The following is a 24629-nucleotide window of genomic DNA, read 5'->3' on the forward strand; positions in this document are numbered from 1 at the left end:
AAGACACCCCCAAGGGAGGAAAAGTCCTTCCTGTAATATGTAGGGCTTGAACATTGGAGACCCATGCAGAATACATCGCCAGCTTCACCGAGAGCAGCTTTCGCGATAGGAATCTATTGGGTTGCCAGGATAGGAGAAGGTTAAGCCGCTTGTTAACATCTCACAGCGCTAAATTACATGGTTTTGGGATAAGTGAGAACCGGATGCCACTTAAAAGGCGACATACAAAGGGATGTTCCCAATTTAGGACCCTTCCAGGGGCACATGTCCTGCAGAGATAGCTAAACTGAGGTGTTTATCAGGTGGTATGCCATAACTTTCTGTGCTAAACTAGCCAGGAAATTCAGTACTTGGACAATGTCGGCACCCACAGGATCATAACTTCGTCACATACACCAACGACACCATCTTGTCCAGGCAGACCGGTATCGGTTGATGGTGGTATCAGACCAGGCGTTTGACGGGAGGTCTTCAGCCTGCGTTGAAAGTCCCGGGAGGGCCTTCGACCCCTGTAATCCGCCACACCATTAGAAGGAGGGACCCCTCCAGCACCATCTGGTGCGTAATTCAATCCGGATTAAGAAGAATAGCCGGAAATTGTCGGAGACAGATTGGAAAATCCAGATATATTCCCAGAAGAACCGGAAACCACATTTCCAAATTGGGGTGACCAGCACTATTTCTACCCACTGGCGTCCGATTCTTTGCTGATGCCCTCGCAATCATTGTGAACGGGGGAAACGCATACCCTGTCTCCAACTTCCAGTTCTGTAGAAATGCGTCCCTAGCTGCCGCCAGAGGATCCGGTCTCCAATTGAAGAACATGGGCAACTGATGATCCAGTCTGGAGGCAAACAAGTTCAGCGAAAATGGGCCCCACCGGTACTGGCAAAGACTTTCGGATGAAGCTTCCAAAGACTGGCATCCCGGACATGATGGGACGTCCAGTCCGCCACACGGTTCTCCTGACCAGGAAGATATTCTGCCGTGACAGAGACCTGATGATCCAGTCAGATCTGCCCGAAGTTGGTTGCCAGATCCGAGAGTACCTTGGATCGAGTGCCTCCCAGGTGATTGATATACCTGACGAAGGAAATGTCCATTTTTAGCAGGACACAGTACTGGATATTGACTCTGGTCCAACACCAGACCGCAAAGGACCCTGCCAAAAGTTCTGAATATTTGTTGTGTAATCTCTGTTCTTGAGGAGACCACAACCCTCCTGTGGAGAAGTCGCCACACTAAACGCCCTAGCCTGACCTGTTGGCGTCTGACTCTATAATGAGGTCCAGGACAGAACCGAAAATCGCTCTCCTGTTCCATACTTCCATGTGGGAAAGCCACCAGAGAATCTCCTCCCCCGTGCCGTCTTTGAGGGTTACTGACTGTGAGTAAATGAGGCACTTCGCAGATGTGCAACTTTAGTCTCTGAAGGGCCTGATAGTGCAGGGGTCCTGGAAATATGGCCTGGATAGATGACTAGAATAGACCCACCACGCGAGCAATCTGTCTCAAGGACACTCTGTGTCGGGCTAATGTTCTCCAAAGCTCGAGTCGAATCTTGGACACTACGAGAAGGGGTATCCTCGATGAAGTCTAGGTCAACCCCCAGAAAAAAACGCCTTTTGATAGGGGATCAGGAGCAATATCTTTTCGTTTATCACAAAGCCAAGACTTTGGAGGAGGTTGACTGCTCTCTGCGATTGGGCCGACAACTGTCTGGAGTATTGTGCCAGGAGGAGCATATTGTCTAGGTAAATAATGAGGTAGATCCCCTGTGCCTGGAGGTATTCCACGACTGGTTTGAGCTCCTCCGTGAAGCACTGAAGGGCGCAGGAGAGACCGAAGGGTAGGGTTGTAAATTGAAATGTTTGTTGTCGCCAGATGAACTGAAGGAAGTTCCTGCGTGGGGGGAAAATCCGTATGGCCAATTACGCATCTTTGAGGTCAAGGCGGACCTTCCAGTCTGCTGGACGCAAAACGTCCTGAAGGAGGTGGATTCCCTTCATTCTGAAATGGCGGTACACCAGCTATTAGTTAAACTTCTGTAAGTTTATCACTGGTCTCTGACCCCGTTGGTTTTGTCCACTGCGAACAGGTTGCTTATGACTCCACAGGTGTGGAAGTTGGTAGGACAAATAGACAGTTTGTCAAGGAGTGAGGTAACTTCTTCATCCACCAATTTTGCCTCCTGTTGTAAGAACTGGAGAGGTATGGGGCGTGTTACTGGACACGGGGACTCTCAAAGCTCAATGTGAAACTCCTGACCCGTCTGCAGGACCTATGTTTCGTTTGTGATTGACTGCCAAACGTGGAAAAAATTTGCCAGACTGCCCCCTACTCTTATGAGGGAAGAAGGATGAGCACTCACTGGAAGGGTAAACAAATCCATTGTTCTTGTCCTCTGATGCACCATCCTCGGTACAGCTAGAAGTTTCCAAAGCAGGCCTGGTCTTGAAATTGCCTGTACCTGGAGGCTTGCCCTCTAGCAGGGGATTGGGAGAAGCACTGGCTGGTCGAGCGGCCCCTGCGTTGACCAGACCCACGTAAAGCCCTAGAGGAAAAAAACCTCTTATTAGAGGCCTGGGCTTTGTCAAGTGAAGGTATTCACAAACTTTCCATGTTCCTTAATAAAAGGCTCACCGAAGCGCCCCCCTTCTGCCACAACCCCCACCTTGGAGTCAGCAAGGTCCCCAAGTTTTGGGTCCACTTTTATTAAGAAGGAAGGTTTCCGTTCGGTGGACAGTAGTGGTTAGCATCTCCCATTTAGGCGATCACGCTGTGTCCAGCCAGAGAGGATATCCGGGGTGATGAGGGAGCCCGAAGCCTTGGCATCCTTTCCCATGTCGAGGATCTTAGTTAAGGGGCCATGGGCATCCAGGAGTTTATCCTGGCATGCCCGCCAGGACCTGTTAATTCCCTTTTTAAGGTCTTTTGTGAACTTGGCCAAGAAAGTGACCATTCTACGGTCCAGCTCTGGAGTCAGGGCTGCCTTCCCTCACAACGAGGGGCATGTGCACACAGTCTTAAGGCAATTATGGGCTTCCTTCCCCAGTGGGGCAGTTATACACCCCGTAGTTTGCCACCTTCGTGGAGGGTCCCACTCAGACGAACGGGAATGGAGGAGTTCCTCCATGTCAAGCATGTCTTACCCATTGTCAGAGGCATTGTGACCAGTGGAAGGAGGTGTAGGAGAGGAGTGCCACGGCCTGGAAGGGCCGGCATCATCATCAGTGTCCCTATGGCTGGGCTTGGGCTAGGAACACCTAGCTAAAGCGTGCAAAGGCGTCATGATCACCCCCTGTTTCACTGGGATGTTTGGCCAGGGCTGGGTCAGTATCTGATGGCTAGGCCATTTTTGTGGGGCAGGGGGGACTGCCTGCCCCAGGGACCTGAACATCTTTAACATTTGCGTGCAATTAGCTGCGCCAAGCGCAGGTTCAATGGCTGCCATAACCTCCTCCACCGCCCTATAGATTGAGGCATCTACTGCGTCATAAAAGTTTTCATACCATTGGAGGGAAGCTAGGGGATCTTCATACTGGACATCGCTCTCATCTTTCATGGGCACTGGGCAGGAGGAAGCAGTCAAACCCAGGCAATGGCAGCTGACACTGTCATGAATATATGCCTGTGCGCATCGCTAGTGGGAAGCACTTGAAAGTGAGATGCAGTATGGGGCACTGCACTTTTTGGTGCTGGGGCCCAGCAAGTCACTAGTGGGCAGAGCCACACATTTGCAGGGGTCTACGCCCCGGGGACACCACCCTCCTGTTGTGGATATTACAACGAATGGGGTGAAACAGCCACCTTGGAGCGTGTTCCCTTCAAGGCTCTCTCAGCCTTAAACACCAATACATATCCCTGGGGGCCTCAGTGTAAACACTCACACTCAAACCTTGTCAAAAGGGCGTCAAGGCCGTGAAATCTCAGGCCTGTTTGCTTGTACAGACCCCAAAATGAAGGAGTGTAACACTCCAGGGGCAGCAGATGGTCAGACAAGCAGGGCACGATTCTGTACTCCCTCTGACAGGAATTCCAAAATAGCGGGCTGCAAACAATAGAGAAACGGCATTATCACAGCCCCACCTAGTAGATGGAGGGTCCGCCCCACTCTGCAGGCACCAGGAATATAATGTAGTCACATAGGAGGGCATAAGCAGTTCAGCGACCCTTTCAAGACACTCAAACAGAGTAGTGATCACATATCAACCATGCGTTATGTCATGAGAAATAAGGAATGCACTTATCTGGGCTGAGAGCAGCGAAGAAAGAGCTAAGAACAGTGGCAAGGGAATATGAGGCAGACACTGTAACCTGATTGGACATTGATGGACTGTTGGACCATGTTGTCTGTTGTTTGTTTTTTACAGATTCCCAGTGTATCATGGGATGTGTGGTTTCTGGTAAAAGTGCATTAAAATGCCTGCCTAGAATAAAGTGAAGAAAGCATAATCCTCTCCTCCGGTCCTGACCTAGAATCAGAATTTTTCAATTCACCACCGGAGAGTTTTGCAGGTTGTGAAGTATTTAGTTTGAGGTGCTTCTATGTCACCTTTTGGTCTATGGCTACAAGGCACTTAAGTTTCGATTTTCCTTTAATCTTCGAGTAAGTCATTTTAAGAATTGAAAATGTGTGCAAAGATGCTTCAGTAAAAGAGCCGTCCATTGCCAGGAGCCAAACTGTAGATCAAGAGGAAATGACAGGTGACTATAGGCCTTGAGTAACATCTGATGAGGAGGGCTTTACAACCTTGTATTAAAACATGCTCTGTTTTGGTGACTGTCAGGATTTCCTTAAGGACCGTAGCCAATCTGCCTCCTTTCAGTCGAAGTCATTTGTCAGTATTGTTTCAATATCCAAACGGGATAGCTTCATGAAGTATTGGTGCTATTTCCTCTCCTAACCAGGTTTCTGTGATGAATAATATGTCTGGTTCATCAGTAGATCAAAGATGCATTTGTTTTTATTCATTGCGCATATTCATCAGCATACAGGTTATATCTGTTCGGTTATTTTGTTGAAAAGAATGTGTTAGATCAAAAAGAGTGCTAGTACCATCCTCTGAAGATGTGTCATTATTGTTGAACTAAATATTTTTGTGTTTATTAGTGTAAGAAGATTGACAAGGGGATATATGTTTGGATATAGTGGTTCTGGGTTGCTATGTTTGAAGGTTTACGGGTGATTGAGGGTGTTTGAAAAGAGGGCAGATTTGGTTTTGAGTTCAGCAGTGTTTTACGGCAGTAGTGTACCTGGGAGTGGGATGCTGCAAGTATTAGATGGTTGGGTGTTTGCATATGTGATGCTGGGTAGAATGATTGTGGGAAGAGCATGATGGTATGGTGATGAGAGGAGTATGCCAAAGTGAGTTGATTGGTAGAGGAGATGGGAAGGGGCATTGGGGTGCAAGGTTAATGTTGGGTAAGTTTGAGAAGAAAAGAGTAGGGATCAGAAAAATGTGTGAAATTTTTTTAAGAAGGTGAAAGCAAGGTGAGACAGAGTAGTAAGCTATGGGTATAGCATGGAGTGAGGGTGGGTAACAATAGGAGGAAATGAGTGGTGGGGTAGGCAGAGTTGTAATAGAGGAATAAATGGGTGAGGGTAGGTAGGTTGAGTAAATGGAGGTAAGGCGGTCCGTTGCGATGTGCGAGAGGGAGGGCATGGGTGGATTGGGGAGAAAATATGCAGGGAGAGATTTGTGCTGGGACTCGTCTTGTAAGTGTGGATGGTATTAGATGTATTTGATGATAAGGATACATTGTGTATTGCTGTTGTAGTCTTGGTAGCGTGCTCTAGAGGTTGTAATTGAGAAAAGACTTGGTTATATCTGACAGCAATTGTCCCACTCTAAACAGGAGCAGGAGTTTTGCAAATGTTCCACATTGTATTGCATAAGGTATATATATCTGTGAGCAAGATTATTCTACCCTGTAAAGGAGGGGTAGGCTGTACCCAGGAATAGAAGCTCTCTCTACCTGTAATGGAGATGGGTTATACCCGTGAGCCATTATCCCCAGTGGGCTTAATGGTTGATTACAAAAATAATGGCAACGTTTCTGGCTCTTGGCCTGACCAGGCATTAAAAGCCCAAACAGGAAGGGCATCCTTGTCCTCTCCACCCTTTGCCTGGACGACCTAACTGAGGCGCCTGTGTAGAGCTTGAATAGGCCGCTGCAAGAGGTGATATTGCCTTTGCCCAGCCTCTCTCCTACATTACCTAGAAAGTTGCTTGGCCAGAAATAGAGAAGACTACCTGGAGGCATTGGGCAGCTTCAGTCTTTGCTTTAGCCCACTAAACAAATTGTCAGGGGCTGGCTACGGTAAAGGCGGGGAGAGAAAGAGAGGACAGCAGAAGCAGCTAAACACATTAAAGCAAGGAGCAATGTGAAGCAGAAATTACAAAACGAGATTGGTTTCTTATTATAAATTCATTTGAGTTAAATGGGTAGTTAAGGAGTCCTATCCCTAGTTTCCTTATGTAAATTGAGAAAAATAAAGAGTGAGACTATGTTCACTTCAAAGTTTGATATTATCATCCAAGTCCCAGTGTGCCAGGAAACACTCAAATTACTCATTGTTTGAATTGCCACCTTAGTGTTGGAGCAATATAAGGCACGCAGCACAAACTTTCTGAATGCCTCAGATCCTGAAGCCTTGATGACATTTTTCGGATGTTATATACATCAACCACAGTGAGGAAGCTTCCCCCTCTTAGAACCGGAAAATAAAATAGAGGCATGAAATCCACCAACAGGTGGTAGGTACAAGAGGAATAGGACCTTGCTGAAATGATCCAGCTGTAATCTTGAATTTGAATGGTGCCGACAGTATCTTCTACAAAATACACAAGACACTATCATAAAACTGGTCAACTTTACTAACAATATATGCACAGCCACAACCCGAACAACGGAGATTGTTAACATCTACCAGGAACTTGAAATTTTAAATACCATGAAAATCAAATTGCTGTTTGCAGCCCAACAACATTACATACCTTTTCTGATGATCTTATAGTACAAATCCACCAAAATATTGGATTCTATCTCCTCTAACTTGGAACCCAATAGTCCTGTTGTTCCTCCTGTGATTCAGTCTCGAGTCACCACATTCTGCCATAGAAAGAAAAACTTTGGATCTGTTTGTGGAGCCAGTTACAGATGTGTGCTTGGAATAATGCCTCCCCTCACTCAAAGCAGACCTGACATTGATGATCATTGACGATCTCTTAAGCAACTACAACCTCACCCAACACTGCACAGAGAAAACCCACAACAGGGGCTCAATCCTCGATGCCATAATCACTCAAGCAGACACAGTCTCCATCGACCACACCCTGCCTGTTGACTGGTCCGACCACCATCTCATTCTGTTTCACATGAACCAAAGGATCCTATCCCAGCCCCACACAAAGGACCCCCCCACCGCTGAGCAAGAAATCTAAGTCTGATTCCCCTTGCAGACCTAGAAACTAGGGTAAGCTCCCTCCTCCCCAACAACTCTGATGAGCTCTCAACAACAGAACTCACCTCCCACTACAACTCTACTATGACTTCCATTATGGACCAAGTAGCACCCCTGAAACTGAAAAGAGTCAGAAGCACACCATCCAGACTATGGTTCAACGCAGAACTTAACGCCCAACGAAGAGAACTAAGAGCGACAGAAAGACTCTGGCAAAAAAAAAACATCCTCAATCCTACAAGCTAGACACAAATCAGTACGAAGGAAATACAAAAACCACATAATGAATGAAAAAGCGTCCTTCTTTCGCAATGCCCTTGGCAACGCAAAAAAATTGACCGAGAGAACTTTTCTATCTTATCAGACAACAAACCTCCAAGCCCCCTTCGACTCAAGTTGTGGCCTCCAAAGACCTGGTTGACAACTTTGCCAATTTTTTCAATGACAAAATCACCAAAATAGAACTCTCCTTAGATGTACTAAGCAGTCCCCCTAACAGCAATTCTCCCACAGAGACAAAAGATGATCGCACACTCAAGCACCCCCCTAACCTATGGAACTCTTTCAACCCCATCTCCGAAGCAGAGGTCATCAAAATGATTTCCACCTCCAAACCCTCAGCACACGACCTAGATCCCATACCGGTCCAACTGGCCAAAAAACACAAACTCTCACTAGCCCCGCACTGGACCAATATCATAAACAGCTCCTTGAGTACTGGAGTCATGCCGGACTGTCTCAAAAGCGGCCAAGTCACACCTCTACTGAAAAAAACGGGCGCGGACTCTAACAATCTAAACAATTTCAGACCTGTCTCCAACCTCCCTCTACTAGCAAAAATCCTGGAAAGATGTGTTCTCCTCCAGCTCATCCAACACCAACCTCCTAGACGCTCACCAATCAGGCTTGAGAAAAGGATGCAATACAGAGAGAGCGATCCTAAACATAATAGATGATATGCACTAATCTCTTGATTCTGGCCAATGTTGCCTACTCGTACTCCTGGACCTCTCTGCAGCCTTTGATATGGTTGACCATAAACTACTAATCAAGGCACTCCAAGAAAGGGCTGGAGCTGAACAGATGGCATCCCCCAAGGATCAGTACTCTCCCCGCAACTTTTCAACATGTACATGGAACCACTCACCACCATACTCAAAAAAAAATCGAACATTCCCTTCCACCTCTATGCAGACGATACCCAGATCTACCTGGAAACCTCCTCTATTGAAGACATTCAGAGACTGAACGGCACTCTAAGAGAAGTCCAACATTGGCTATCATGGAACCACTTAAAACTCAATCAAGGCAAGACAGAAATCCTCCTCATCTCCAATGATGAGAAGAAGAAAAAATCTCAGAATGGCTAAAAGCGATTGATGCGCTCAACTACAACCTTGCCTTAGCCTACTCTGCAAAATCGCTAGGAATCACCCTGGACCCCAAATTAGACATTAACAAACACATCAAGATCACCGCAAAGAACGCCTTCCTCAACCTGAAACTACTCAACAAAATAAAAACCTTCATTCCTCAGAACGACCTCAAACAAGCTACTCAATCCCTGGTGCTGTCCAAACTGTACTAAGGGATTGCAACCCTCTCAGGATCAGCTAAATCTCACCTAGCTCCCCTCAGATCAACTCTGAACGCAGCAGCCAGAATGGTCACTGGAGTAAAGAAATACGAACACATCTCCTCTGCGCTCAGGGAGCTCAAATGGCTCCCAATCGAAATGTGGGCCAACTTCAGAACCGCCTGCCTCACGCACAAAGCGCTGCACACAGGCAAACCTGGCTGCCAAACTCCTGAAGGCCGGTCAGACAAGAAGCCTAAGGAGTACCAACACCATATTCCTTATCCCTCCAAGAACTCGCAAACAAAAAACCGCATCCCGATCCTTCTCAGGAAATGCTCCCAAAATCTGGAACTCCGTACCAGTCCACATCCAGACCAACCCTCCTACCTACAATTCAAAAGGCAGCTCAAAGAACTCTTCCTCAAACAATCTCTCTTGTATGGATAGCTCCGACCTATCCATCGAAGCAGGCCCACAACAGCTCACAAGACCCTTTGACATTAAGAACTCTACCTCACTATTTCCCCCCAGACCCCCCCCCGGCCAATCCCGTCATGAGTCGCTGTGCTCTCTCTGACGTCAAAGCCGGTAACATACTATTGTGATAACATACCCTGCATACCCTGCGAGTGTCATTGTGCGCTCTAGACGATATTATTATGATACGTCTGGAGCCATTGTAAATAACAGTATGTCTATGTATCTTACGAGTGATCATGATGTAAAGCGCTCCCATACCTTCGGGTCTGGCCAGCGCTATATAAAACTCTTAAATAGATAAATGATTAATACCTCAAGCCTCCTGAAATGCACCTGATTCACTTTTCTGTTGGAAGAATCCAACTGCTGACCTGAAGGCCCTGGCTAACTATCCTCCTAACTTTCCCCCACAAGGTCAAGAAATAGGGGGTTGCAAGACTGCTTTAGGTTGTGTAACCAAACCACAACCATCGATCTGTTCAAGCCTACAAGGGTTACTGAGTGCATCTTGGCTATATTTGAGAATAGCTATTGTTTTTGCACACCCAGAGGAAACTATACTCTTATACTTTTTAGCAGCCTGCCACAAAGTAGACATCCGTGTCCTGTGGAGAAGGTTCCAGGATTTAGTCCAAACACAACCTTTTTCTAATTTAATTTTTTATTTTTCCTCAGGCTATTTCGTTGTAATAGGTATTACTTTTTCAGTCAGGTTTGTTGATTTTGTGAGACCATGGTAGACATGTTTAAGTGCACAAAAGGATGTGTGGAGTGTTCTGTATATTGTACAACACTGTAATGCTGTCTTGCGCAATCTACAGTGCAAATGAATTAAGCTATTAAGTTTCTTGATAGTAAAATTGCAGAGTAGTAAGAATAATGGTGTGCATTAACACACTAAAAGTATTTTGTGGTAGTGTGCTGGGTTTATTCTCATAAAGTTAATGTTGCAGGTTGTAGCTTCAGACTGTTCTGTAAAGCTTGTGTCCAAGCAGTTACCACCAGGTAACCCCAGCTGCAACTCCCCCTATAGACATGACATCACCAAGATATATTAGGTGACAGCTAGCGCTCTGGTATCAGTTACTAGTTATTTGTGCATGTTATCGACCTGCTCTGCTGCTCTTTCTTGGTTCCTCACTAACCCATTCTTCTGCTATTCCACTGCAGTGTGCACTCAAAGGGCTACAGGCTTTAAACCTGCATATGGTGCCTCTAGAAAATGTCTCTATTAGACACTCATGACAACTCAAGTGTTGTATCTGAGGTAAACAAATGATGCCACGCCCTGCAAATGTTTCTATCTCCATGCAGCTGATGGCCAAGTTATTTTTGGGCTGAGAACCTTCTCCTAAGAGGTATTTCCACAAACACTACAAAAACCGCCAAAGCTCATGCCACAGAGGAAGCAGTCCAGCTTCTGGGACTGTTCAAAGTCTGTGATGTTCTCTGACCTAACACTGGAAGTCTCATTGACATTAGTCGACCCCATGGTGCCTAAAAATAAGTTTCCCTGTTCTTTGACCATCCCTGCTCAGGTACTGGCATGCTGACTAGCTATGCTGGATATCTTTAGAATGTCTCTGCAACACTCTAGGCTACTCCTGAAAGTATCAGGTTGTCCTTGCAGCTTTGGTCACTCTGAAGGCTCTAACCCTGATATCTCCTGATACCGCCCCTCCTCGGGCTTCAACCCCTACACTTATGACAAAGTCAGCGCCAGCAAATCGCTTGGGCTGCTCTTCTGCTGCACTGTTTTCTAAAGTGATGTTGCCATTGCCTACTGAGAAGACTCCTGCTTCCGCCAAGGAGTCAATAGTGTACCATCCATATGACAAAGGAGTAGGTCAAGGCAAACTTTAACGACCATATTTTGTGCTCCTCTCCAGGGCCCACAAGTTCAGCTGCTTGGAGGAGATTTTCGGGGCACATTCAGATACGTTATTATGGAGGGTGAGGACTGTGGCAGAATGGAGGATGATAACTGAGGCTGATCGCCACCTGTCATCTTCCAATACTTTATACTGACATCTACTTGGAACTTCAAAGTTCCAGTTGCCCAGATACTGCACCAGAGGGGGACATTTCAAACCTTCTCGTCCCAGACAGTAGAGTCCTTTAAATTGACTTTACCTTCTGCGGAAGTGAAGTTTAACATTCTGATGAACATCTTGCAACCCTCCCAGCTTCTGCTGAGCTTTTCATACTGTTTAATGAGGCGGTCCTACACTGTATAATGGCTGCATGAAAAAAGCCATGTTGGCCTCCCGGTCCACAGGCAGATTGCCAGATGCTATTAGTTCACTAAGGGTGGCCCACGCGTTTTCTTCTCTCATTCATAACTAGAAAATCCTTTTTTTTCACACATTGTCTTTAAAGAAGAACCCCGTTGCCTTTCCTATGCATCCCTTGGGCTTCGAATCTATAAATCTAGACTCTTTGGGTTGCAAATTTTTTGACTGCAGCAGCTTGCCTTTTTTTCACGGTTAATGCCACCTGCCTTCAAGGCCATAACACCCCTGCATTATGGGAGCTGGCAAAATTTGCAATTGTCAGCTTTCAAGATTTTATGAAGAGGCCACTCCCTGCCTTACTGTGTAATCGTCTAGATGCATTAAAACAAACCCTGAAGTGTGTTTTTTACTGTAGACACAGTTTCTCATTGTATTGGTGCATAAGACGGTGTTACCCTATGAATCATTCAAGCTGTGATTAATATTTGATACAATTAGCCAAAAATCAGTATATGATAATCAATAGTGGTCAGTATTTATGTTGAATAAGAAAGTAACATAGCAAGGGTCTAATAGACAGTCAGTATATTCAACAGTCAAAACAATGTAGGTGCTCCAAGTGACTGCACTGTGTAAGTGCAAATTTGTGAGCCAAACATTCATAAATGTATATGTAATCAGCGATATTTACACTATGTACTATGGTCCACATCCGGAAAACAAAGAGATTCCTTAGGAATCCAATGAGATAGGCATTTGGGTTTACACAATCCAACAGTCAGTGATACAGGTGGAACCCGATAATTCAGCGTTTCGACCTTTTAAATTAGTAAACCGGAATCTACATCAGGACAACAGAGAAATGGTAGCAACCTAACCGAACAGATTTGGTTTGTCTAAATAAGTCTTCACTTAGCCTGGGTAATGAAGTCAATTGCAATAGCAGCCCATTGGTCCAGTGAAGACAGCAACCATGAGTGGTAATAAAGCAAACCTAGTTTTTACCAAACAATGCTGCGTTATGGCCTCACTGGCTGGTACATGCTGGTTCAAGGCTTGAAATATAGCGGGCCCTGCATTTTGAGTGCAGCAGGGTCAGCACGCTTGAATGCAATCCACTGGATCTTTGGGAGATGTTCAGGTTGTGTTATGGACATGCCCTTTCATGGTGAGCAACTATTCTGAGTGAAAGCCAACTCCTCCTCTGAAAGTTTCAAGGAAAGCAGGGCTACAACTCATGCCCTGGACCTGGCTTCCCACCACACCTTTTAATCAACAGTATCTGACCCTTTGTTAATATTTTAGCACTGTGCAGCCCCAATAGTGGTAGTTGTCTCAGACTTTCTAAACACCACAGAAACTATATCACTTTTTCACAGCAAGGGTAGATCTGGAAGGCTTCACCACCAGGAGCACATCATATGGTCCCCAACATTCTAATGAAGCACTGCTTGATGATCAAGCTGATTAGGCCAATGCCTATCTTACCCAAACCACATGCCTGTCTTACCCAACACCCTTACCCCCCCCCCCCCTTAAAACCACCCACCTTTTTTCAGAGTATGCTTTCCGGCTTGTGCTTCATCCAGGAGATGGATGGTCTTACCTTGTTGTACAATGGGGCTTTAGAGGTGACACCACAGGAAGAGAGCTGCACAGAATTTTACTCCCTTTACTACTTTGTCCCCAAGAAAGATTGAAGCTTGAGACCTACCTTGATCTCCACCTTCTGACACTGATGATCATGCAGGAAAATTCAAGATGCTGGCTCTGATCCAAGTCCTGTTGGCCAAAGAAATTGATAGATTGGTAGGTATTCCGGATCCTCCAGGATACCCGACTTTATCTTAGTTCTTTCTGCTCACACGTGAGACTTGAGATTGATTGTGGAGTCCCCAACATTTCCAGTTTGCAGTCTTCTTGTTTTGACTGATGACAGACCTACATGTCTCTACAAAAGGGCTGGCAGTCACAGCAACTTTAATGCAGGGTCAGGAATGTATCTGTTCCTGTACTTGGACAACTGGCTGGTGACAGCGGAGGCCTCTGAGGGTCAGTGAGCATCTCCTGCAGGCAATGGCTTCTCTCCCTTACCTGGGCTATACCATCAGTGACGCTTCACCTAACTCCCACACAGAGTCTGAACTTTATTGAGGCGGTGCTTGACACAACCCTTATGAAGAACTTTCCTCCTCCTCAGAGCGTATTTGATATTCAAGTGATGATTCCGATGTTTCTGACTCAAGCTCATATCCCAGTCCTGCAGATCCTGTACCTGTTTAATGCTTATGGCTCTAAAGCACTTGTGTATTTCAGTGCCTGGTGCTGGTTGTAGTAGTGTGGAGTCTTGAACTTACTGTAGCCAGTTGCTTTGGGTGCAACTTGTCTGATGTCTCTCTGTGTTTACCAAACTGTGGGTCGCAACCCACTGGTGAGTTTAGAATATACTTAGCAATAAATTAGGATGCCTTTACATTCTACATTTATCTTTTCACATTTGCCGGTGCTTCAAAGACAGAGGTCAAATGCCAGGCTATGTCTTCTGACAAATTACTGCTTGGGACTGGTGTTTACTTTTCTTTGTCTAATTGCAAAGTGAGAGGAGTTTTTAGAGAGAATTCTGTGATAATCTTGCTTGAGTACAGAGTGCGAAAGGAAAGGCTGTAGTCTTTTATTTTTTTCAACACAAAAAATGAAAATACCTGTAAATTAAATATCCACATTCAGAAGTTAGAAAAGTTAAGATTAAGCATATTTTTTGTAATTCTGATGTGTGATGGGATCAGAGATTTGATTAGGATGAAAACAAGTCAAGACACGATACTTGATGTCCGAATTATAAATATTCACTGAAATCCGATTTCCACACATTATCATTTGTGTGCAATATAGTTTTATCCATAAAACCGTACATCTGTGCAATCAGTCATTCATCAATCAAATTGTATAACGCGCAGCAAATCATCAGTGAGGGTCTCAAGGCACTGGGGTTGCTAGCTGCTTGGGGGTGATCTGTTCATTCGAACAGCCAGGTCTTGAGTCCTTTCCTGCACTCCTGGAGCAATACGACGGTCCTGAGGTGCCGGGGAAGGTTGTTCGAAGCTTTGGCTGCTGGGTGAGAGAAGGAGCGTCCCTCGCTATTGCTCTACCGGATCTGTGGGGTGGCGTGTACGTAAGGAACAGCGAGGTAGAGGGAGGGAGGCGGAGTGTAAGTGTCTGGTTGGTTGGTGGAAAGTGATGCGTTCGTTGATGTATGCTGGGTTCTTCGTTGTGCAAGGCTTTGTATGCATGGTTAATCATCTTGAACTGGCACCTCTTCTGGATTGGGAGCTAGGTAGTTTCTTGAGGCATGGTGTGGTGTGTCTGCCTGAGGAGGTCAAGGATGAGTCTTGCTGCCGAGTTTTGTAAAGTCACTTCAGGAGGCGTGCGATTAATCCTGTGTAGAGTGTGTTCCCGAAGTCCAACCTCCTGTTGACGAGGGCCTGCGTGGCGGTCCTTCTGGTGTTGAACAGGAGCCACCTGAAGATTTTGCAGAGCATGCGTAGGGTGTTAAAATAGGCAGAGAAGACTACGTTTATCTGTTTATTTATCAATAGCTTGATGTCCTGGTTGATGCCGAGGTTGTGGGGGGCGAGAGGTGGGCTTAGTTCATCCGGCCATCATGCATCGTTCCATGACGAGGTGTTGTTTCCAAAGATGAGGATTTCTGTCTTGTCCGAGTTGAGCTTGAGACAGTTGTACTACATCCAGTCGGTGAGGTTCATCATACATCTGGTAGTGGAGGGGTCTTCTGAAAGCAAGAGGATGAGCTCTGTGGCGCAGGAGATGATGGTGACTCTGTTTTCTGACAGTATCGGGGGGGTCATGCAAGTGTTGAAAAGGGTGGGCTGAGGGACGATTCTTGGGGAACGCCACAGATGATTTTCATGGGTTCCAAGGTGAAGGGTGGGAGACTGATCCACTTGGTTCTTTCACTGAGGTATGAGACGATCCATTTGAGGACTTCTCCCTGTATTCCGGTGTAGGGGAGTCTTTTTATCAATATGTGATGAGATGGTGTTAAAGGTGGCTGACACGTCCTGTACGGCCCTGATGTCGTCGGTAGCTGCAATCAGGGCTGCCTCTGTGCTGTGATTGGTTCTGAATCCGGATTGAGAGGAATCCAAGTGGTTGTTTTGATCCAGTTGTTTGGTGAGTTACTGGTTGATTGCCTTCTCGAGAACCTTTGCTGGAAAGGGGAGCAAGGAGATGGACAAATAATGTCCCCAGCACACGTAAACAATAGTTATATTAGTTAGATTAGCACGCTGTGAGCATCAAGTAAAACAAAGTGCGATGATTCTTGAGATTTTCTTTCTTTTATTCCTTTGTTCATCCAACAGCCAAAACGTGTTTCGTCGCACAGGGTATTACACCCGCGACTTTATCAAGGCTGTACATAAAACAAAAAACATAAAGAACAAGCAATGTAACAACTAATTTGAATCCGGATGTACACGTTCATAATCAGAGAGGTTACTGAAAAACCCCAAAATGAGTAAGATGAGGTGTGCGCACACATGCACAAGAATGATGTGCGGTGAAGATATCAAGTATTTGATGGAAGGTAAAATAGTTACCAATGGAACCCAAAGGATGGAAGACGCGTCACCAATTATAAATAGTAAATGCGGATGTTAGGCCCGTCCAAGGTGAAGATAGAAAACACATCACGTATGAACCTAGTTAAAAGCCTAATGGAGAATAAAAGTGGCCGGCGTGACGTGAAAGTGCCTCCGCATTGCATTCCCAATGTGCAGATAAAACGAAGGATAAACGGTGTGTTCTTATAGAAGCAGCAGCCATATAAATACCTATGTTCTTCTTTAGTTGGATCTGTAAAAATATCAAAACCTCTAGTGAGCTGGCTACTTTAATAAGTGGTAACCCTAGTCTAACCAATAGGGAGGTAATGTTACCTACTTAATTTGCGGTGATAATTCCAACCCGCAAAAGGGGGTTCTAGAGTGCAGGCGATGTTCGTAATACTCCAGTCACAGGGATCCAAACATGTCCCGATATTCAAAAACACTCTTCCTGCAACGGAAGTGAGCCGAAGGTTAGTTAAAGGACCACATTTACATGATAAATATCTGGTGACATCAGTGTAGCCGATACATACATGAGCATTGTTCGTGTCTGCTCGTTACCAAAAGTGCATATAAAGAAGCCAATTCCCGCTAAGTCTATAGTTCCAAGGAGAATCATGAAATGGTATATTGTAGACAGCTCCTTATATCAAGCAAGACAATATCAAAAAATAAATCCAATTGTTATTCACTAACCGCTCCCACTTATATAGGTTTCGCGCATGCACTAATAGCGGTATCAGCGGTGAGAGTAAAACCTTCAATCGTTCTTTTATCAGCAGCTACTACGCACTAGCGTGTCAGTCAATTATTTTCCCAGTTCCTCAGACAATCGTGACTAGGCTGAGGTCTAATTTTTTGCTGTCACTGGTTAGTTAAAAACGTCTTGTGATCGTACATCATACTAGTACCCATTTACATTTATAAGCCCGAATCTCGGAAAATAAAGATCAGACCCCAAATATTGGGGTCTATTTAGTATACTGAATGAGCCTAATACAACCGCCGGCCTCCTCTTACCGGTCTGTTGTGGTCCGTGAATCCGAACAGTCGCCTCTTCGATCCGAGTACGGAATACGAGGCAAGTGGTGAGCAGGCTTGTATATGCATGTTGCTCGTGACGTGCATGGTGTGAACATAAAAGACGGAAACGGATCTAAGCACCTAAAGACAAAATGGCGACGGAATCGACAGTGTGGCGGCCATATTTGAATGGTACACTGATATAAACAATGGATTGGAGTATACATAAAGCTATGAAAATATAAAAATATACATTTCTTGAAATAAATTCCAAGTACAATTCGTTCTATTCCTGTTCCTAATGGTCATAAGTGATTACTCCTCATAGTCCTCACTCATAGACAAGTTATTGGGTGATAAGGTCCTCTGTGAAAATATAATTATTAAAGTGTAAATGCGAGTGAGATATAGGGTGTAGACTACGATAGCGAGTGCACATCTCTATTGTAATTAAGTGTCCAATAGTTATATATAACCGTGCTCAGGTGAAGCCAAAGTATTCTAAGTCTTCCATCTCAAGGGTTATAAAATTTTGAATTATAGAAGAGGAATTTGTGAAAACCAGGCTAAGGAGAAAAACCATCAAACAATTTCATCAATTAGCGACACATGTCTCTTAGTCTGTAAACAACATCATACAAATTGCATTTAATGTGTACATTGTGAAATGATTATTTGCTAATCAACATTACGATCATGACCATGCACAGAGTGTGGCAACACTGTGCACTTAATCGCCCAGAAAGTAATGAAGCTCATGGTCAATATTGAGTCCTAGTTCAGTACTCCGCAAGGAGATGGGCCAGTATTTCTTTGTTACTGTTGTGTCGGCGGATGGTTTTTCAGTAGGGTCCTCACTTAAACATGCTTCCAGATCTCAAGAAAGGAGGCCGAAGAGTTTCTTGCACTGGTTTACTGATTGAGAACGGTCATAAAGGTGGTGTAGTCTCCTGTCTCTCTGCTGGTGCGTCCCTTCCTTTCTAATTGCCATGCTTTTGGTGGAATTCAGCTATGTGATGAATCAGCTGGCACTTCTTGCCGGTCCTTTAGATTTTGCTGTTTTGGCGATGGTAATTGTGTGGGCGCACTCTGTGATCAACTGGGAGAAGTTTTTCTCTGCCTTTACTGGGTTGGCTGTTATCAAGGATGTGGGAGTTGAGAACGTTATTCCACTGGTCTTCTGATCTATTCTTCCAATTTCTGCTCATGGTGTGAGGGGGGTATGGTGCCCGTGTTGGTGGTTTCCAAGATTGTGAAGTGGATGATGTAGTGGTCAGTCCAGGTGAGCTGAGAGACATAGTGGTATTTGACTTTGTTGCTGGAAGTGATAATGGGTTTGTGTGTGTTCTGCGATGCTGGTCGGGTTGGTGACCGGTTGCTTGAGGCTGATATTGCCAATCATTTCCAGGTTGGTTGGTTGTATTGTTGTCATTGGGGTCGTCGAGAAGGAAGTTGGGATCCCCTAGGAAGACGTAGTGCTCGGAGTCGGTTGCAATCGGGACAGTGATGATTGGGATCACGTAATGCAGAAGCTGGGCCGTGGTCTGTAGGTGAAGGGTGCCTTGAATGGTGCTTTTTCCTTCTGTGTGAAGTTGGAAGTTTAGATGTTCCATTATTGGAGTAGAGTTGTCCAAGGAGGTTGTGAAGCGGATGGTGTCCTTGTAGATGATGGCAATTCCACCTCCGAGCTTATTTGTTCAGTCCCGGTGCGGTATCTTGTAGCCTTCTAGGTTGGCGATGGTGCTGTCTGGTGCGGAGGCGGGGGTTCAGCAAGGTCTCTGTGATGAAGATGACTTCTGGGGTGAGGGATGAGCTCGTGTCCCAGATCTCCATGACGTGTTTGCCGAGTGATAGTGCATTGAGTAAGATGCACTGGAATTACACTGTGGCTGTCTCAGTCGGCGTGGTGGTGAATGCCGTTGTGTTGGTGGTGTCACTGGTGTGGTTGGTTGCCACGGTGTTGCAGGTGAAATGACAGTGCTGGCAGAAAAAAGATCCTCTGCTGGTGCGTAGAGATGTGCGGCAGCAGTTGTTGGTGCACCTAGGGTCCAGGGCTCAGAAGACTGTTGCGGTGTAGCTGTTAAGAGCTGTGGAGGCAGGGTTCCTGGCTCTGGGTGTCGTCTAGGCACGGACTGGCGCAGACACTTTTAGCGTGCCCGCTGCACTTGTGTTGTACGCAGTCTCTATTAATTGAGTCCTGGGAGGGTCGCTGGGCAGGGTAAGTGAGAGGCAGGAAGCGGGCCTGAGAAGTGGCAGCAAAGCGAAAGCACAGGCGGGTAAGAATGGTTAGAGTGAGATTAAGTGGGAAAAAGCAAAGGTTATGGGAGGATACGGAGCAAATTAAATGGAGGAAAAGCAAACGTTATAGAGGGAAAGAGAGCAAATTAAATGGAGAAGCTAATGTTATTGGAGGAAACAGCGAATAAAATGAAGGAAAAGCAAAGGTTATGGTGGGAGGATACAATGCAAATTAAATGGAGGAAAAGCAAAGGTTATGGGAGGGAACAGAGTGAATTAAGTGGAGGAAAAGGAAAGGTTATTGGAGAAAAACAGTGATTTAAATCGAGTAAAAGCAAAGGTTGTGTGTGGATGTTTTATGTGATTAAATTGATCTGAAACATCCCGCCGGGATCCATGTCAGTTTGCTATTTCGCGTAGACTATACAACCCATCATATTGAGTAAAAACTGTAAGTCTTCAGTTCACAATTTTTTAATAAGTACACCTTAGCATGTGTGTTTGCACCACTGGTCATGAAGAAAGCCGATTGAGCTTAAAAAGCTGAAACATGTAGACCAACCCACGGATGTTTGAGATCAATTTAATCACCTAAAACATCCACTCTTATTCCTTTTTAAACTTGCCTAAGGACCCCGCTATTAAAGAAGTCTTGTGTCCAGGCGTGGAGGGGGATCCTTGAGGCAAGTTTAGAAAAACTCACTCCTCACCATTTTGCTCTATGAATACCCGCTCCGCTGTAATCCAGCATTGAAGCACACATGGGATACACTCTGCGTCCCAGGTGGGAACCCGATGATGAAGCATGCCACCAACTAGGTTGGTGGGTGAGGGTTCTTCTAAAAAAAGTAAAAGTTTTCTAAATTATTCAAAAGAAATTTTTCGTATTTTCAATACTTTCAGGATGTGGTAGATTCAGTTAGGAGCTGTCCTTGCTTTGTTTATATTATGGGACAGTTAGCGGCCATTTCAATGGAAAATGTACTGTCTGAAAATGCCAATGCGCTACTACACAATACTTTAGTTAGATTCCGACTCGTGTCCCTTAATGTAGGTGGGTTGCGAAAGTTTGTAGTTCTAAAAAGTGGGTCGTGATTCTAGAAAGTTAAGTAACCACTGCTGTAGAGGGTTAGAGCTAGTCTGCTTGATAAGCTTTGCAAACAGCGGTGCTTTGGAGGCTGTGTATGTTGTTTTCAAGTTAGAGAATTGAACTCTAGAGAGTGAAGGGAATGGAGAATGTGTTGTCTAATATAGGTTACTTCTTGCACAGAATATTACTCCCATTGCTTTCCTTCGGATGTGTCCCCTGCTGTATTGTCTGTTCTCTGAAAGGATACCTTAGTTATTGTGCTCAGAGGTGCAATTAAGACTGTTTATATCAGTCAGTCAGATATGGACCCTCTGTTACAGGTAAATAGCTTTTAATGTCTTTGCTGCTGTATATTTTGCCGTAGATTGTGTACCAATAAATCTTCACCTCTTCTTGTCTTTTCCCTTTTCCTCTCCGTGCTTCGATTTCTCTGTACCCTGAATCATACTAGCCCGAGGCAGCCGCATTCCTCGTCCTAGTGTGAGTCAGGGCTGCAGCCGGGAGGCCAGCCGCGAAAGCAGCAGGGACACGAGCCCTGTCCGCTCTTTCCTGCCCCTCGGTAAGTACTCTTAACTCGACACCCTGACAATGCATGGCTCCACAACCTTCCACATCCTCCTCCTTAATGTAGCCTGCTTCACCTTCATTTAGTGTGTAGGATACATTCACAGTTTCCTCTGCTAGAAAATTAATCCATGCGTGACGAACATTCCAACGTGACTGGTGTTGTATGTAATGCAGTACCATTAACTCACTGCCAAAATGTTCGTCATTATTTGTTTGCTAATGCTTTTGTATAGGTGCGTGCATATATATTTAAATATGTGTTTGTGTGTGCAAAATGTTTGTGTGAAACTTTGCTATATTGGTCCTTGTACACATATACTAAAAATATTAATCTGGGACAGTTTACCAGTTTGGTGCAACCTGACGTACACAATATATGAACCAGTGGGCAGTTTAGTCTCACTCGTTCTTTTATGACTACCTCGAGGCCGCGCCTTCTCTGCTGTTTTTGTGACACTGCTCTGCCTTGAAGTTCATATATAGTTACTGGTAACTTTGTACGCATTTGCTACATGAAGCAGACACATTTAAGTATTTAGGACGTCAAGTTCGAAGATAAGATCACATTAGTTATTTTGTACTGAAATGGTGAACTTTGTGTTCACAGAATTACCATTTCTGTCTAATACCATCGTTGATGTTTTAGATCATTTGAATTTTTAGTTACCATATTCTGAAAGCAGAATACAACTTTTCATTGTGACTAGACATAATTTCATATTTTCAAACGCAAATGCTTGTTAAACTAAAGCGATGGACATTGACGATGAGAAATACTGCAATCGTAGTCTGCTCCATGCAGTGAATATATGAACTGACTGAAAAATGGGTTACATTAGACTCCTGGCATCGCAAGCTCACAACAATTTTACCCTTCAGGGTTACATGATTCACAAGCAGGCAGTGATGTTCAGAGTTAAATCTATCCTTGACTTGTATTTCAACCTGGGACCATGCATTCTTTTTCAGTTATCTAGACCGGCGTTCCGTGTGCTTGACACCGATGTGCACTTCAGCTACTTTGAGTAAACTTAATGTGGTGGCATGAATACCAGAGGCAGTCAGAGCAGCACACAACTGTGCTTTTGACAGATGTCCTCTTTAAAATAAGCTTAAAATATTCGTGCAGATGTCTGCAACACAATCCTCCTGGTAAATTGCAAATTGTTGCAACGCGCACATCACATTATAAATTGAGAGTGAACAAAATAACTTTGTGTCCTTTACGCCAAAAATATCATCATACAAAATTTTTCCTGAAATGTACTTGCTAGTATCTCATAGGAAATTGAACTGCAGGGCATGAATCAAAAAGGTAATTCCAGGCACGAACACAAGACTGTTTCAAGGGGAAAATGTCTCGAACGCAGTTTTCCTGTTTGTATAAGATATTTTCTACTATAACCAGTCTGCTGTGGGTGAAAATTTCACGGAATTAGTGTAAGAAAACGCTTGTGAGATTTCACCCACATAAACATAATCTCCTCGGCCTAATATGAATGCATATGGCGTTATGATTTGAATTAATCAGATAGTACAGCTTACTATAGAGTTACAGCTCATCGCCATTATGTACAGCATAATTACATTAACAGCTTCTCTAATGATAAAAATCTATTTGAAACTCATAATGTCTCTTGGAATAATGCCACCAATCATTTGAAATGTACAAGAATTTATAGTAATGTGGAAAAGAAAGTACATCCTCTTGAAGTTCTACGGCATAACAAATTAACACATCTTATCTTCATGTTGTCCTCACCAGTCTTAATAGTAGATAAATCTAACATTGTGTGACACAAACTCACACAAATGGCACTTATCATTTATTTAAAAAAAAAAAAATCTGTAAACATCCATTTGCCTTATGTAACGCAGTGTGAAACCCCCTTTATCAGCAATAACGTAATGTTTCAGGTCAAAGGTCATCAGTCTCCTATGACCTGGAAGGAATTTTGGCCTACTTCTCCTTACAAAACTGTTTAAATATGGTCATGTTTGTCTGCATTTATTTATGTACAGCCTTCTTTAGGTCCAGCCTGCCCCCGCCCAACTCCTGCCCCCACCTCAGTAAATTTGAGGTCTGGCTATTGACTTGATCGTTCCAAAATCATGATTCTTTTGTTTTCCAGCCATTCCGTTGTGTATTTATCAGTTGGGTTTGGATAATTGATCTGCTGCATGATTAGTTTCTGACTAAGCTGTAGCTGTTTGGCAGGTGTCACGTTTACTTGTAGAAAACACTGGAATCTTTGATTTTTTGAGACGTTCTGGTCCAGTGGCTGAAGAGCAGGCCCAAATCATCAATTCTTAACTACCATGCTCTCTTGTTGGTATTATTTGGTTTTAGGCAAACCTGCTGTGTACTGCAAGTGAACAATGCCCCTTGAAAATTTCTAACCTGAAGTCCTGTCCGAGAAGTTTTGTGGCTTGTTCAGATACGTTTTCTTACAAATCTAAGCCTTAAATCACTGTTGTTTTATAAAAGGAGTTTTTTTCCTGGCTGATCTTACTTGAAAGTCTGGAATATTCAGAAATTTCCAAATGGTAGAATCATGAAATGTAAATGTTTACCACATTGACAAAGACTTGTAGCACCCTGAATGTAGCTTTTTTTTTTGTCATCTCTATAACGATCATACACTCTTTGCATGAGATGAATTTAATGTGAGGAACTCTCCTGGGTAGATTGACAAACATTTTGAACTTTCCCTGCTTGTAAATAAACTTTCTCATAATGAAATGATGGACTTAATATTGTTTTGATTTTTTTTTTTTTAACCTTTTCCAAGGATGATGAACAGTAATGATTCATACTGAGTCATACTTCTACCTGCAGATTCCTCACCTGTATAATCATTCCAGGTGTCAGACTGAATCTAGAAACTTCAAAGCTATTACATTGCCGGTAGGGGGTTCTGACTTCCCATTAACACTGGAAGTGACATCAATGAAGCCATATAACACCCACCCCAGCGTAACAACATCAGTTCCATTTTATCTGCATCTTCAATGTGGATCTAGAGCTTGATCTTTCCTGAGATTCATGAGTTTTCCTCACAGCAAATTTATCCGAAAGTGTAGTTCTGTGTCTGCTCCTAAGTGTTTGATCTTCAATCCCTGCAGGCATTGCGAGGGAGCATTGTCCATTATAGACCCACATACCATCGGCTTGTGGTGCCTTGGCTTGGACCACAATTCCATTTCTTGTGACTCCCGTCAGAGAAGGCACCCAAAGGCAATCCAGGAGCCTGAAGTCAAACGGTTCATGATCCAGGTCCATAATGACAAAGTAAGTCACTGTTGATCAGGACTATGTTCC

At 44.4% G+C, this 24629-nt stretch overlaps 1 protein-coding gene across 38 annotated transcripts in view; it reads left to right on the top strand.

Annotated features, from left to right (window-relative positions):
* Positions 1 to 24629, top strand: part of CLASP2 (cytoplasmic linker associated protein 2) — a 1832463-nt gene that overhangs the window by 1305447 nt on the left and 502387 nt on the right. For 30 of the 38 annotated variants that reach the window (XM_085607571.1, XM_085607579.1, XM_085607573.1 and 27 more), the window contains one exon: positions 21192 to 21299. The exons of the other annotated variants lie outside the window; for them this stretch is intronic. In XM_085607571.1, coding sequence (XP_085463697.1) covers positions 21192 to 21299 — 108 coding nt within the window. The remainder of the gene's footprint in view (positions 1 to 21191; positions 21300 to 24629) is intronic. 38 annotated transcript variants of the gene reach the window in all.

Source organism: Triturus cristatus, chromosome 5_2, assembly GCF_964204655.1.
Source record: "Triturus cristatus chromosome 5_2, aTriCri1.1, whole genome shotgun sequence".
Lineage (NCBI taxonomy): Eukaryota > Metazoa > Chordata > Amphibia > Caudata > Salamandridae > Triturus > Triturus cristatus.